Source organism: Cnephaeus nilssonii (assembly GCF_951640355.1).
Source record: "Cnephaeus nilssonii genome assembly, chromosome: 15".
In the NCBI taxonomy this organism is placed as follows: domain Eukaryota; kingdom Metazoa; phylum Chordata; class Mammalia; order Chiroptera; family Vespertilionidae; genus Cnephaeus; species Cnephaeus nilssonii.
Window position 1 is genome coordinate 38,016,857 of NC_137086.1, and position 16,993 is coordinate 38,033,849.

Below are 16,993 nucleotides of genomic sequence, written 5' to 3' on the forward strand. Positions count from 1 at the left end.
TGCCCTGACCGGGAATCGAACCTGCACCTTTTGGTGTATGGGACAACACTCCAACCGAGCTACACTGCCCAGGGCCATGAGCTCATTTTTATGTTACTATTTCATTAGTTTAGCTATGTTCGGAAGCTGATTGTATGTTATTGATTAGTCTTATTCTAATTAATAATTTAAGGATCTTGTTCTTTAAGACAAAAAATCAGTTACTATTACCTATATAGGAAAAAGTGTAGCTGGTTCAAGTAAAAATATATTTGGTGTTACATTTCTTATTTTTAAATTTTATTCAGATTTTCTATAGATATAATCAACTTCAAATGAAGAAACAGTTCTGATATGTCCCAGGTTCGATTCCAGTCAAGGGTAAATGCCTGGGTTTCGGCTTGATCCCAGTAGGGGCGTGCAGGAGGCAGCTGATTGATGATTCTCTCTCATCATTGATGTTTCTATCTCTTCCTCTCTCTTTCTCTCTGAATTTAATAAAAACATATTTTAGAAAATAATAATAAATAATTTAGAAAAATAGGAACCACTTAGATTCTGTATTCTTTTTTATAGTTATCTTGATTTTATTTAGTTAGCTGAAGGTATAATGATTCCTTTACAATTATATATTAAACAAGATATTCAAATTTAATTTCTGAAAACTTGTGGAAATAGTTCTTACCCTAAAGCAACTTGCCTCTTACACGTTTTAGGTTTTAAAGTTTTAATTATAGGCAATTTGAGAAGTTGATGATTTTTTTTTAACTCCTCTGGCAGGCCCTAAGTTGAATGCTCTAAGAGTAAGTGAGTTCTTATGATCACATGCTGAATGTTGGTCCCTTGTTCTGCTTTCTCACTAGCCCCCAACCAGTTTCTCATTAGGGCAGCCTAGAGGAGGAAAACTCATCCAGTTCTAGTAATTTATTTGCTTCATCCTCATAACTGTTCAAACCTACCACCTAAAATAGAGCCACTGAAAGTGGCCAAATAGGTGAGAATCTGGATATCTGCTTAGGTTTAGATGCCTTTCAAGAGTTCATCCCAGGCCTCTGGTGTTGTGTATTCTGTTATCAAACTTGGGTGATTTCATCAGCAGTGAGTTAGTTCACCACCCACAATGAAGACAACTGCCTAGCAGGTGACTGGTAGTTTTTAGGGTCTAATGATACAAAGTAGCTTATAATGCTAGGATAATTATATTTTCACTAGTGGCCCGGTGCACGGATTCCTGCACATTGAAAGGAAAATAATTAGAAGAAATATTTTAATATTGCTAATTGCCCTTTCACAGTAATGGACGCTGGTCGCTGTCTGTGGGGCAGTCGGGCTCCCACCCAGCTCCCTCAGTGCCTGGGAGCTGGGCTGCGGCCCTGCCCCCTGCCGCCACCACTGGTCGCTGTCTGTGGGGAGTTTGATGGGGCGATCGGGCTGCTCGCATCTACCTTGGCCTGGCGCTGTCTGCTCACCTGCTCCACCATCCCGCTGCGGTCCTGCTTGTTGGGGCCCATCAGGGCCAGCAGTGCCAGCAGTGCCTCCACTGCCGCCTGCTGCCAGTGCCACGTCGATGATGCCCGCCATGTTCCGTGCCACCCCCTGGTGGTCAGTGCACGTCTTAGTGAGCGGTCAAGTAGTGAGCAGTCGAACTCCCGGGTTGAGGGGACAATTTGCATATTAGGCTTTTATTATATAGGATTTATAATTCCCATTTGTATTTGCATATGGCCTGCTCTATCTGGCTTATGTTAATTTATTTTACTGAATTCAGGAGTGTTTGGAATAGAAATAAATAAAAAACAAATTTGGTTTTCCCTGGCTGATGTGGTTCAGTATTTAGAGTGTCTGCCTGCACATTGAAGGGTCAAGGGCACTATACCTGGGTTGCAGTTTCCATCCCTGGTCCCCGTCAGTGCAGGAGGCAGCCAATTGTGTGTGTGTGTGTGTGTGTGTGTGTGTGTGTGTGTGTATGTGTCTCCCTCTCTCTCTTTCCCTCCCTCCCTTTTCTTCCCTCCCTCCCTCTCTTCCTTCCACTCGATAAAAATCAATGGAAAAAATAGCCTCGGGTGAGGATTAACAAAAAACACACACCTCACAACACAAAAGATTTGGTTTTACCCTGTAAAATGCTTTGGAATAAATAGAATGACTATTTTGGTTGTGTGAGATCAGGATAATCACTATGAAATTAAAGTAATATACCAGTACTATCAGATAAAATTAATAAAGAAAAATACAAATACAGTAAGTCCAAGTGAAGCTTTATAAATCTGTTTATTTTTTGAGAGAAAAAAGATACTTTTAGAGCAAATGTACAGGAACTTTTTTTTCATCTTTGCTTGAAAGAACATTATAGTGTTAGGTTCTTACCATTTGATGACTCAGTGGGAAGTAAGGGAGCCAGTTTAAACCACAGTGCTATGAAAAGGAAACTATATATGGTAAAAAGCTATTTCTTAAACACAGACTTATTGCACACAATTAGAGAACTAAGTCTCCAAGTCTTAAAATGATTGGAGTGGGGGAGGAATTTCAAGGTTTAAATGATGCTAAATGAGTAGCTTAGGAAAGAATATTTTCTTTTCATTTCATCACATCATGGTTTGGGTTTAGATTTTTTTAAATACAGACTTTTTTTGCAAGAAAAGAAATGCTGGATTGTCTGTTTCTATTATCGAGGAATAGGTTATTGTAATAATATTTGTGTTATTATAGCTATCTGTGCTTTCACATTTGAAATAATGTGAAATAGTGCAGTTATTGCCATTTTGACCGAATTATCTTATACTCTGTAGGAATGCTAACACTAGATTACTATGGCAGCAAATGCTTGCAATAAACTACTTAAGCAGAGTAATTTCATTAACAAGTGAGTGATAGCTTTAATTTGAATTAAAAGCCACATTTTCCTTTTTTGTAAAGTACAGGAATAGTAGGTTTAAAATTGTTTTTCTAGTTTCAGGTGGAGCGAGGGTTGTCTCAGTTTTTGTCTTCTTACCTCAGGCACTTGGGAAATATTTTGTCCCTTGAAATATATCCAAACAAGAGTTTTAGATATGAACTACCCATCTGAACAGTTATAGTCAGAAAACATTGAGTGATGTGATTATTTATAGATTTACCACATTGCATGATTCTGAAAATGAGGCCTGATCATAATGAGAGGAGAAGCATATCAACCTTCCCAGCCTCCTCCCTGCGCCAGGACTTGACTTATGCCCCATCCAAAGCTCTTCCACCTTCACCTACTATTATGATTTCGCACTTAAGTCATTTGTTTACATTTAATATGCTGAAAATGGCCCTCCCAGACTTACCGACTCTTTTTTTAGTCAATTCATTTTATAATTTTCCTTAATTCTTTGAGGTAAATGTAAGAACTTCATTTACTTTCTATATTTGGAATACATATATAAATTATGACTAATGCTGGTGATCATGACAAATTTTATTTATGTAGAAATTTCAGTATGGGCAGGATAATAACAAATTCTCTACCCTTCCATATCATTTCAGTTCACATCAAGTGAGCTGGATTTTGACTTAGTTCTGATCAGGGCAGAGCCCAGCATGGCCCTGGCAGGGACAAGGAGTCCCTCGTCTTCTCCTTCTGAAGGCAGTGAAGACAAAGGAGCTGTGCTCCCCACCAGGAACAGAAGGCAGCGCTGCCATGTGCCAAAGAAGCAGATTAAACAAAGCCCCAAGTCCACTCACCTCTAGCTCAACTCATCTTTAAAGCCTGTTCCTAACATATATTGCAACTGGCCTGCACACTTTCCCAGAGCTCCTCCACACACACCAGAGGCCCACATTTTAGAGTGGGGAGGGGCAGAACACAGGAGAGGTTGCCTAAAAGTACCCATATTTAGGCCCTGAAGGGAAGAGAATCACTGCACTAGTGGGTACCAGGTTTCCAGAACTCTCCTCTCTATCAGGACCACACAGCACCAAGAAGCAGCGGTGACAGTATGTCTAAAGATGGAGTCCTGGTGGGCTGAGAGGCATAACTTGTATTTCTGTGCTGCCAAAAGGTTGCAGCTAAAGCTGAAACATTTCTCAGCAGCCTCCCTGCTAACCTCCCCTTTCCCCCTGGAGTTTTTAATGGCATTTTTCTTGCACTGTCTGCTCTTAAAAATAAGACTAAACAGACTATATTATTGGTATAAGAATTTAAAGACCCTTGATTCTATTTTCAGTTTTGCTGTAGTTGTTAAGTCTGCTAGTATATCAGTTCCTTATGCATAAAATGGAAGTAAAGTCAATAATGATATGCCCTCATTGGAGAAGTACACTATCTGAATATGAAATTGTTACCTGATATTACTAAATTTATCTAAATATAAAACTGTTAACAGCCCAAAATGCCTAATAAATGTTTATTTTAATATGTTGCTAGTCCAGACTCCATTTGATTTTTCCCATTTTAGAAAATGAGTTGCTTAAGTGACTTGCCAGATATGAATGCAAGCGTGCTTTAGAATTAAAACGTGAGCTCTGTTGTTCATTTTCTAACATTTCTCTTTTTAAAATAGTTGTTGTTGCCCTGGCTGGGTAGCTTGGTTGGTTAGAGCAATGTCCTGACACACCAAGGTTGTGGCTTAGATTCCCCAGTTAGGGCTCATAGAAGAATCAACCAATGAATGCATAAATGGGTGGAACAACAAATTAATGTTTCTCTCCCTCTCCATCTCTAAAATCAATAAGTAAGTTTAAAAAAAAAAATAGTTGACTGAATTTGTCCATTTCCCCCAATGTTACTTTTTTTTTAATTTTAATTTTTAGAGGAAAGGAGAGAGAGAAAGATCGAAGTAAGAGCAAAACATCAATCACCTGCCTCCTGCATGCCCCCCACGGGGGATCCTGCCACCACGCCATCCTGTCATATGGCCTGACTGGGAATTGAACCGGCAGTCTTTCAGTACGTGGGATGATGCCTAACCACCTGAGCCACACTGGCCAAGGCTCAAATACTTCTTGTGTGACCACTGTGTGTCAGGATCTCTTTGAGGCATCAGGATCCTGAGCTCCCTGCTCTCCTAAGGCTTTCTCTGTAGTGAGGGACTTAGGCACTAAGTAGTCAGTTTACCGGTAAATAAACATGAACTCCAGTAGTAGTCAATGCCATAAAGGAAATAAAACGAGATATGATAGATTGGATGGCCAGTTTAGATAATTTGAAAGTATCCAAAGTTTAAAATATTGTATAAATGCAAAGTGGTAATTTTCAGAGATACATATTTTTAATGTATTGATTGATTTTAGAGAGAGGAAGGTAGAGGGAGAGAGAAACATCAATCTGCTGCCTCCTGAGCCCCTTGTACTGGGAATTGAGCATGTGCCCTCATCGGAAAAGGTATCTGCGACTTCCCGGTGCATGGGACGACATCAACCAACTGAGCTACACCAGCCTGGCTCAGATACTGTTTTTAAATGGATATGGTCAGTACCTCGACTAACCCACTTTTACTATTCTCTTCCAGTTTGTGAAGTGTGGATATGCAGGCTCTAACTTTCCAGAACACATCTTCCCAGCTTTGGTTGGAAGACCTATTATCAGATCAACCACCAAAGTGGGAAACATTGAAATCAAGGTAATACTTTATTTATTGATAAATGAGGTTCAAAACCTATGAGATGTTCTTTGAATTAAGTAGTTTTAAAATATGATGCCATGAAAAGCAAAGGGGGAGGGCAGAATTTCTTATATTTTTAATTTATATCATCACCTGAAGAAAGACACAAAAACTGAAATTAATTTTACCTACCTTTAAGTATGGCTTGATGCCATTACTCTGAATGGAGTAAAACATTTAAGGTTTTTATATGAATGTGAATTATAATTTTTAAAAGAAAGCCTGGCATTTTTATGTTTTTCAGTTCCATATATTTGTCATTATATATGTTAGTGTTTCTTTGGGACCTTAGACTTTTCCTTTTCATGTAATCATGGCCTGATCCCCCTACATTTTTATATAGTTAGTCAGGAAAACACAGGATGTAAATCTTATTGTTTCCTTTTTTCGCTAATGTAATAACTGGTTTCCATGATGTGCAGGTGGAAGCGTACAAGTCTTTATGTGGTCTTGCATTATTACCTTACCAGAAAGAGAAAAGAGGGAAGGTTATCATTCCCTACTCACTGTACCTGACACTAGAGACTCAGCATTAAGGATGATGGATTTTTCTCCCATATTAAAGGGGTTGGAAATCGAATGGGAGTTATGATATTTTAGAAGAAAAAAGAAACAAATCAACCAAAAGGACTGTTGTCACCAATTGACTTAAATTCTTCAGGTGGTCTAGGGGTCAGGTTATACAAAATGCAGTAGAATTTAGGGGCTCTCTCACTGAATTATTTGTGAACAAGCTAGCATTGTTGGTCTTATCTGGACAGTCTTTGGCAAGACTTCAGAGAACTATTAAGATTTTGAGTCACTTGAAACATGAGTTAGGGTGAACCTCTTTGGGACATTTGTTTGAACTTTCTAGTAAGGTGGGAATAGGCAGTAGAGATTTGCTACTTGGTAGCTCTCTGCTCTTGGGATTAGAGTTGAATTAGCAATGAATAAAAATATAAATTGAAACTTAGGTTCTTTGTTAATTTCTTAAAGACTTAAAATAGTGAATTATGCTGGCCTCTTGTTATTTTACGGATAATCAAATGGGACACTTTTGAGGAGTGTTTTCATTTTAGGGACTTTTCTTTTGGGAAATTTATGGGATTCCTTATTCTCTTTTTGTGAATTTTTGTTCTGATTGAATTTGATCTTCAGTAGACTTTGACTTAAAATTTAATAATAGTGAGAAGGATACATTTTTAAATGGAGTAGAAAGTCTTTTTATTCAGTATCAGGTTTGTAAAGAAGAATTTTTTTAATGTACTTTATGGATATTAACATTTTTAAGGTATTAAGGTATATCACATATAGCCATTTTTATTCTTCACCATAGGCACAAATAATTACATATCTTTTAACTCCCATTTTCTTGCTTTTTAAGGCCAAGTGATAGAAATGAAACTAGTCAAAATATTAGTCCACTGGTCGGCAAACTCATTAGTCAACGGAGCCAAATATCAACAGTACAACGATTGAAATTTCTTTTGAGAGCCAAATTTTTTACACTTAAACTTCTTCTAACGCCACTTCTTCAAAATAGACTCGCCCAGGCCGTGGTATTTTGTGGAAGAGCCACACTCAAGGGGCCAAAGAGCCGCATGTGGCTCGCGAGCCGCAGTTTGCCGACCACTGTATTAGTCAATATATTAATGAGATGTTTTTTACTAAGGAATTCCCCAATAGCATTGCTTGTATGGTTTGTCATTCTGTGTTCTGTTGGCTCAGTTCTGTTCAATCTGCTTAGTCTTTTAAGTCTTTCAAGTTAAATTGTTCTTCTAGTAAAAGACAGAAAACTGTAAAATTTAACTTGACTGCTGGAGCTTGGAAAAACAACTCTAACCTTATCCTCTGCTTACCCAGCTACACCTTTCCTGTTATCATTTATTTTCTTTATTTAAGGTTCTTAAATTCAGTAATGAATTTAAAGAAACTTGACTTTTTGGAATTCCTCTGTCTAGTGTATTGACTTAGACTTTTTGTGTCTTGTTAGCTAAAATGTGGTGGTAGACTAAAAAAAACACCTGGAAATTTAAATTGTTTAATGAGTTAATTTTCATTCAGAAGTAATAACTTTCCATGTTAATTTGGCCCTAATTATTAACTCCGTAAGATATAGTAGTACTGCATCTGACCTCAACCTAATTGTTCTCTATTGCTTGTATGTTTTAAAAATTTCAGTGAGGATTTTATTTAGGCCTTTTCTGACTCTTACTTCTACCTTCTCTCTCTTCACCTTTCTTGACCTGTTGAAGTAGAATAACAAAAAGATGGTAAGTGAGGTTACACACATGCTCTCTGTTTGTTTTCCACTTTTGCTTGGTGGGACAGTAGTTATTGTTTTGTGTCCCTTTAGTATTGGGGAGGGGGGTAGTTCCATATTTTAATTTTAAGTACTTTGATCCTATACTTTCCTGATTGCATACAATAGACCAAACCAGAACTGATTTACTAACATAGTTTTAATTGTTTTTCTTATAGATGAATGTTATAATTAAAATGGAATGTGGTGTGCATAATATTAGAAACCAAGTAGTTTTTTATAGGATATGTGTGATCCAAAAGATTGGGGTGAAGTTGTTACATTTGGATAAATTCACTATATTGATCAATGTCAAATTGAACATTGCCCATCATACATAGCTTGTATATGTATTTGCATCCAGTACAGTATCATGTGTTTTTAATAAACAGTAAAATTTTAATATGCAAATGCAATATAGATAGTAAAGAGTAGGGAAATTCCTATACTATCCTTACTGATGAGCAGATTTTATAACATTATCTGAGGAGAAATAAGTACATGGTGAGTCTTACCAGACTTTTCCATAAACAACAGGTTTCCCCCTAAGTAAATCTGGCACCTTTTTCTTTTGAACTAGAAGCTTCTGGGTACATCCCAGACAATTTACTCTTTCATTGTGCTTTTTTCTGTGATAGTCTAAATGTTTCTGTAGTAGGTTATTTTCATATTTGTTTTTAAATATTATTTGTAAGCAGCTTTGACAAAGATGAATGATAGGCATTTCTAGTGATATGTATTTTAACTAGTAAGAATAACTTTGTGGAGTTTTCTTTTGATTAAGCAAAAACATTTAAAAGTGGAAATTCTCATATTTATCCTAAATAAAAGATCATGCCTTTTCTTAATATCCTAAGGAAATTTGAGTCTATTTGTAGAGAACAGTGTAGACTTAATTTCACAAATATTTTTTAAGGAAATTCCTTCTAGGAACTAAATTGTGGTTTTTAAAGTGTTTTTGTTCTATTTTTCAATTTGAGGTGACATTGTTCAAATGGTTCTTGGCAAATATAACCTATACTGCTTGCTTTTCATAGTATATAAATGCTTTTTAAACAGCATCTCAGAACAGTTACTATAATTTTTCATTCTTTCAGGTAATAGGTGATGGTTTAGGCTTGAGGTCCATTGATGAGGTGGGTGGTAAAAATCTAAGGCCTGATCTGATCGCTTTATAACTTGTTTCTGAGGTATGAAGGCAAGCTTCATAAAACTCTTAAAGTTTTTGGGTTTTGGAAGGAGAAATGTTCTAAGGAAAATTTATATGTTTAGGATTTGGATATATTTAGGTAACTTGAGCTACTCAAATTTTAAACTAACCTAATAAGTTAAAACTTGTTTTCTTCCATTTTACATGTTGTCTTTGTTCAGAGGGATGGTAAGATACTTGATGCCAGACATTTCTTTCAGTTAGTCTTTTAGAGTATGTATTTCCTAGACGTAGATACACGAGGCTTTTATTTTTAGTTGGCATTGGGTCTGACATACTTAAGCTCCTATTTTTGCATGGAATGAAAATTAATATTCTGGTAAAATTTGTTGAAATGTATTGTGACTGTATATTGATTTATGCAAATTATCTAATTATCTAGTGTATTACCTTGTACAACACAAAGATATATTCTAAAGGAAAGTAAGTAACAAAATTGTGTATTAAATTATATTTGTTAATAGCCAAAGTAATATAAGCACTTATAGGTATAAATATCTCCCTTAACATTTTATTAAGAAGTATTTAAAATATATAGCAAAGTTGAAAATATTTTATAGTAAAATCCATAGACCCATCATTTAGATCCTGACATTAACATTTGCTATAATGATATATCATATATATATCCATCTATCCATTCATCAGTCTGTCTTGTTTTTTGATGTATTTCAAAGTATCAGTATACTTCACCCTAAATAATTCAACATACCCATGTAATTAAGTAGAGTTCACAAATAAAGGGTTTTAGTGTTGCATTTTCCTATCAGATGATGCTAAATAGTTAATATTGTAATTTGAATATTAAGTTGTGTTAAATGAACTTTATAAAATACTAGTTGGAACACATAAGTTTGAGAGAACATTTCTAGGATCTGCTTTAACTCTCCCCTCCTTTTTTGTTGTTGCTTCAGTGGATTTTGCAGAAACCTTTTTTTTTTTCCATGAAAGGTTTCTGCACAATCATGGTTTTACCTCTGATCTTTAAAAAAATTATTACTTTTAAACGTTTTAATCTTATATACACAAGTTGTCCTCCAAAAATGTATACATACTTTGAATAGTCATAAAGGCAGTGTTTATTATTCTTAAAAGAAAAAAACATCAATTGAGCTATCAGCTATTAAAGTATGTATACATTTTTGGGGGACACCCTGTATATTTAAACCTCTGTTTTAAGGCTTTAATTTTGCTGCTGCTTTTATTTTCCCCATGTTTCAAACTTAAGGTATTGTAGCAATAGTTGCTATCTCTGATGCTAGTTTTTAAAAAATTCATCAGTACATGTAGAAATTAGGATTATTTAGTATCTTGATTAGCTGATTTCTAAAATAAGTTTAAGTTCTAGGACATCATTAGCTTTCTTATACATACAAAATTTGGCTTTTCAAATGTGGGTCATCTTAAATATGCTCTCATTGGAGATAAGACTTGTGAGTATTCTGCTTCCTGTGCCATAATTTTCTAATCTTACATTTTAAGATAAAAAACGTTGCTCATGAGATAATTTTAAAGAAGTGTTTCCCTGTGTCTTATTTTTTTGTATCTCTACAAATATTCATTTCTCTTGATGAGCCACATATAGAAACTGAATTCTAATTCAGACATGTAGGTAGAAGTTTGTAAAATTTATAAGTTATATGGTGCATATATGCTTTATTGTAGTGTAAAAAGAATCATTTCTTGCTTCTTTCATTATGCTTTGTAATACTTGTCATTTTGATATTTAGTACAAAGAAATGTGCTGCATGCATTGAGCATTTTTCTGCCAGTTTCTTTCCCCCTGATGTGCTATTTCACATATCACAGGCCTTATTTTTTGAATATTTGAGCAAAAGAAACAGATGAAACCTCATACAAAACCCTCCAAAATATGAAAATGTGGGGTTTATTTGTGCTAATGCCCTTCTTTTGGAAACATATATATTAAAGGTAAGGTCATTTAATTGATTTAAACCACATTGTATATAAAAACGTATTAAAATTGGTAAGGCATTGTTCTTGAAATAAAAGATTTTTAACTTGTGGAATGAAATATTTGATCTGAATGTACCAGAAAGATTAAAATTATTCCCAAATTTAACCAAAATATGAGAATATAATTTTCTGAAGGTATTTTATGCAAAATTTGATTGGTCTTAAGCTTTAATATTATAATTTTTAGGATCTTATGGTTGGTGATGAGGCAAGTGAATTACGCTCAATGTTAGAAGTTAACTACCCTATGGAAAATGGCATAGTTCGAAACTGGGATGACATGAAACACCTGTGGGACTATACATTTGGACCAGAGAAACTTAACATAGATACCAGAAACTGTAAAATCTTACTCACAGAACCTCCTATGAACCCAACCAAAAATAGAGAGAAGATTGTAGAGGTAAGTGTTTAGATAGAATGTATAATGTATATGTTTGTGTTGTTGTTTTTTCTTTCTAAAAATGTTCTTTTATCCTGCTGTTGTTGGTAAGGATAAAGGGAATAAAAATAATTGTTGTTTTCCCCCAGATCCTGTTTACTGAGCACCTAACTCTATGCTAGTCTTTATTTCTAAGTAGGCTATATTGGTAAATGAAACAAAATTTTGCCGCCATGGAGCTTCCATTCTAGAAGGGCAAAACACACACTCACACTCACACAAGTGATTTAATTGAATGGCTTGTGAGAAGATAATAGATGCTAAAGTGGAAAAAGAGCAAGTTAAGGGAGATGGGGAATGGGGGAAGGTTGCATTTGTACATAGAGTGTGGTAGTGGCCCTGTGTGAGAAGGTGATGTTTAAACAAAGCCACAGTAAGAGAGTTGGCCAGGATAAATGGGGAAGAGCATTTCAGTCAGGCAAAGGGAGGAGCCAGAGTAAAGGTCTTAGAATGAGTGTAAGCCCAGCATATTGAAGGGTCAGCTAAGAAGCCAGTGTGCAAGAGCAACAGGAGAGTAGGTCAAAGAAGTAACGGGGCCAGATCACTAGGATCTTGTAGGCTCTTTTTTACTTTTTATTTTATTGATTTCAGAGAGGGAGGGAGAGGGAACGAGAGCTAGAAACATCAATGATGAGAAAGAATCATTGATCAACTGCCTCCTGCACGCCCCCCTAACTGGAGATGGAGCCCGCAACCTCGGCATGTTCCCATGATTGGAATCAAACCCGGGACCCTTCAGTCCGCAGGCCAATGCTCTATCTACTGAGCCAAACCAGTTAGGGCGACCTTCTAGGCTCTTAAAGGAAATTAGACTTTTACTTCAAGTAAAATGAAGGGCTGTTACAGAGAAGGGACATGTTCAGATTTAGGTTTTTGTGGCTGCTGTGTTGAGTAGATTATAAGGAGGCAAGGGTGGAAGAGAGACCTGTTTGGAGACTTTTTCAGCTATCTTTGCAAAAGATAATCGTTATTAGGATTGGGGTAATAGCAGTGGAAGTAATGAGAAGTGGCCAGATTGTGGATCTACAGTATTTTGAAGGTTGGGCCAAGAATTTTCTGATGCATTAAATATGGGTAAGAGAGGGGATGGCGCCAAAGGTTTTGACTTGAACAACTGGAAGGATGGGTTAGGATTGGGGGTTGGGGCAGAGATAGATCAGGAGGTTCATTTTGGACGTATTAGATCCTCATTAGACATCTAAGCAAAAATGTCAAATAGATTGATCTATAAAATAAGATCAGGTTCAAGAGAAAAGTGTGAGGTTGAAGGTTTAAACTTAGGAGTCATCAGGACATAATATGGCTCATCAACGAAGTGAGAGTGGACAGTAGTCCACAGGCTAAGGACCTGGGAGACAGGAGGAACAATTGAAATGAGATTGAAATGAGCTAAGCAGTTACAGAGAGTAAGAATTCTACATTCTTAGGTAAGTATCTTCTCAAGTTTGTCTTTCATTGTTATATATGAGGTAGAAACTTTTAATAACTTAGTATTTTAGTAGCTTTCAGTTATTACTTAATGTGAATATTTTGTATTCTGTCTGTGTTTAGGTGTTGATGGAAAATTTGGAAGGGTTTTAGAAGAGATTGTTTTTAGACAATATTTTTTAAGTCTAGATTAAAACTCAGTTTTTGTATTAAGTGTTTTAAAAATGTGAGATCGTGGTTTGAGGTACAGAATCCATATCATTCTTTATGGTTCATAGGTTTTAATTCTTTTTTTCTCCTAGCTACCCCTAAAACTGTGAAAGATGGGTTTTATTGTATTAGTTCATATTTTAATTTTATTTTATACTTTAAGAATGATTTACAACCACTAATATTTTGTGATGGATAAGAGGTCATTTGTAATTGCTATTTATTTTTAGCAACACATTACAAAATCAGATTGTAGAAATATTTTTGCATTAAAAGGTTTCTACACACAGAAACCTATTTCGGAAAGCAACATGATGTCTAAATGAAAAACAAATTTTCTTTCAGATAAAAAGTTAGGGAGATGACATTATACCTGGATCCCTTTTACTATTTGATTAAGATTTTATACACACACACGCACACTAGAGGCCCGGTGGTGCATGACATTTGTGCACTGGGGAGGGGGGGAATTCAGCCTGGTCTGTGCCCTCTCGCAGTCCAGGACCCCTCGGGGAATGTCTGCCTGCGCAGAGCCTCTCCTGCCACTGCCCCTGAGCTCGCCAGCTGTGAGCCCAGCTTCTGGCTGATTGGTGCTCCCCCTGTGGGAGCGCACTGACCACCAGGGGGCAGCTTCTGCGTTGAGCGTCTGCCCCCTGGTGGTCAGTGTGCATCATAGCCACCAGTCATTCTACCGTTCAGTCGATTTGCATATTAGGGTTTTATTATATAGGGTATGTGTGCAAAAATGCCATGAGTTGGTTTCACAGTGCTCTAAGGTCTCACCTTACTTTAATATCTTTTTATTTTTACCTGAGAGTGCAAGTTTGGCTACGAGTAATAATACCCTACTTTAATCTCATCCAGAATGTTGATTTTAGTACTACAAGTGCTTTTTAATAGTCTTATAAATAAAAACAAGTTCTGACAGACTTTCAGGTTGATAGATGCAAGCACCCTTCCATTTTTATCCCTGTGGAGGGGGATTAAAGGATGATGGAATAGAGTACTAGTTAGAATATCTAATTGCTAACTGATAAGAATGCAGTTCAGAGTTGTAAAATTTAAATGCTTATAATTGTGACTGTGGTCAGTTGTAAAATTTCTAAATATCTAGATATTCAGAGTGGTAGTCAGCCCCTACTAGTTAAGGAATGCTCAATATAGAAGACAGAAAAAGTCCTGCCAACATTGTTCCCAGCTAACGTGGACTACAGGGAATGAGCATGGTTTCAACTAGAGAGGACACTAGGAAACTCCTCCCTTCAGTGTAGTTCAGCTGAGTGGAGCTACAGCCTTAGCTCAAGTAGGGAGAGTGGGCTCAGTAGTAGCTAGGCAGTTCTGTATCTGCCAACATTTAGGAATTGCTGCATTATTTTTTGCCTTCCTGTTCTGATAGTTTTTAAATATATATATTTTTTGATTGATTTCACAGAGGGACAGATCTCAGTGATAAGAATCATTGATCAAAAAAAAAAATCATTGATCAGCTGCCTCCAACATGCCCCTCCCTACTGGGGATCGAGCCCCCAACCCAGTCAGGGTACTGCCCCTGTTAGGAAATTGAACCAGTGACCTCCTGGTTCATAGGTTGATGCTCACCCACTGAGCCATACCAGCCGGGCCCTGTTCTACTATTTTACTACCACTTTTTTTCTTTTAAACTGCTGGAGGTAGTTTGTCTTTGAATTAAAAAAATATTTCCCTTAAAGGACATCAATTAAGAAAGTCTTGTTCAAATGTACAATGCTTTATTTTACTCGAATTAGTCATTAATGAAAACATTCCGAAATCTTTGCTTTGTAGCACTTATGAAATGCTTGGGGACTCAGGATATATCCAAAAACCTGTCCCTAAAATTGGAGCTCTCACAGCAGAATTTAATCGAGGCGAAGAGCGCTGAAGTAAATGGAGGACTCTTTTAGGTCTCTTGATTCTATTTTGGCCAAAAACAAATTAGAATATGTAACTTCTAAATACCAATATTTTTTTTCTTTCCTTTGCATTTTCAGGTAATGTTTGAAACTTACCAGTTTTCTGGTGTGTATGTAGCCATCCAAGCCGTTCTGACTTTGTATGCTCAAGGTAGGTGAAGCTTAACTTTTTAGAATAATCAATTCAGCAGTTATTTATTATGTTTTATGTCAAAGGAATTTGATTTTTCAATAAGTTGTAAATCTGTAAATCCCAGAAAAGCACAGCATTTATATGTATTATTTAGTTATTTAAAATATTATTTAAATATTTTCACAGTTTTTAAAAATTGTCAAATAAAATACATTTTATTTTCCTAAGTAAAAAAAGATTTCTCAGTTTTTAAAAAAAGTATTATGTTCCCTTTTTAGGTTATTTTGAAGTAAAAAGTTTTTATGCAGTGGAAAATGAATATGAAATTTGGCTTCAGAATTGGTAGTTTAAAAAAAAAAAAAAAAGCAGATCTAAAAAGATTAGTATAGCCCAGCTGGCATGGCTCATGTTTCTCTTTCTATCCCTCTCCCTTCTTCTCTGAAATAAATAAAAATATATTAAAATAAATAAATAAATAAAGATTAGTACAAAAGCATGCTTGTCAGATACATAATAAATACAAAGAAGAAGGTAGACATTTGGGAGTACTTGCCTAACTTTGGAGGTATAGATTTAATGGAGGGGGCTACTATGTTTTCTTGGGACTGCCATTAGTACATGCCTCCCTATCTATTGGGAATAAAATATTGGTCATGTCAGGGAGAGTTCTTTATATTCTGACTAGGAGCCCGTTGCACGAAGTTTCGTGCAATAGACTTTTCCTTCAATTGGCTGCTGGCACCAGTTATCCGCCAGCAGCAGTTTTCCTCTGGCCACCCGCCGATCAGATCAGAGCGCCTCCCGCCAGCACGATCGGCCACCCCGAGAGGAACTCCAGTCGGGAGGCTCTCCGATCGGGCTGGTGGCCAGAGGAAAACTGCTGCTGGCGGAAAACTGGTGCCAGCAGCCACGCAATCGGCCACCCCCAGTTCCGCCACCAGCATCTTCTGCAGCGCCTGCCTAAGCAGCGCCGGCCGTTTAAGCCGGCGGGAGGAGCGGGGGTCGGGGACTCGCGAGTCCCCGCCCCCCGCTCCTACCGCCAGCCAATCGGCCACCCTGCGCCTCCAGCCGGCCCAATCGTGGGCGTAGCGGAGTGATGGTAATTTGCATATTACCATTTTATTAGGTATGATAATGATGGTCTCATTGAGGATTGTAGGGCTGCCAGATAGGTGCCACAGAGTCTGTTAGGTACTTGAAATATATAAAATTCTAGTCTATCTGGGAAAAAGATATAAAAACAGATCATTTTGATTCAGCACACTAAAGAAGGTTTCTGAAGGAGGTGACACCTGAGCTAACTAAGTCTCAAGTCCTAGTACTTAAGCAGCCATGTGTATGATCTAGTACTTAGAAAACACACCTTAATATTAAGGTGAGCCATCTGACTCTACATGTGGATGAATAAAAATCACCATGTAAAAAATACACACTGGGTTTTTTTAAAGCTGTCTTTATTACTACATATAGATACTTAGAAAATACTTAGAGGAACTAAGTGTGGCTTGTACCTTAACACTCTGTTGTGTACAGGATAAGGCGGTGAGTAAACTAGACTGGTCTTCTTGCCTTTAAAGCAATTATAGTCCAGCTATGAGTAGTTTCTCCTTTGAAGAAGGAATCAGAATTCACTTTTTGCCTGGCTGGTGTGACTCTGTGGTTGAATGTTGACCTATGAACCAGGAGGTCACGGTTCAATTCCCAGTCAGGGCACATGCCTGCGTTGGGAGCTCAATTTCCAGTAGGTGGGTGCAGAAGGCAGCAGATCA

At 36.9% G+C, this 16,993-nt stretch overlaps 1 protein-coding gene across 1 annotated transcript in view; it reads left to right on the plus strand.

Moving 5' to 3' along the window:
* Window positions 1-16,993, plus strand: part of ACTR2 (actin related protein 2) — a 35,640-nt gene that overhangs the window by 2,637 nt on the left and 16,010 nt on the right. The window contains exons 2-4 of the mRNA XM_079791724.1: window positions 5,457-5,567; window positions 11,268-11,483; window positions 15,170-15,242. Of these exons, the coding sequence (XP_079647850.1) occupies window positions 5,457-5,567; window positions 11,268-11,483; window positions 15,170-15,242 (400 nt within the window). The remainder of the gene's footprint in view (window positions 1-5,456; window positions 5,568-11,267; window positions 11,484-15,169; window positions 15,243-16,993) is intronic.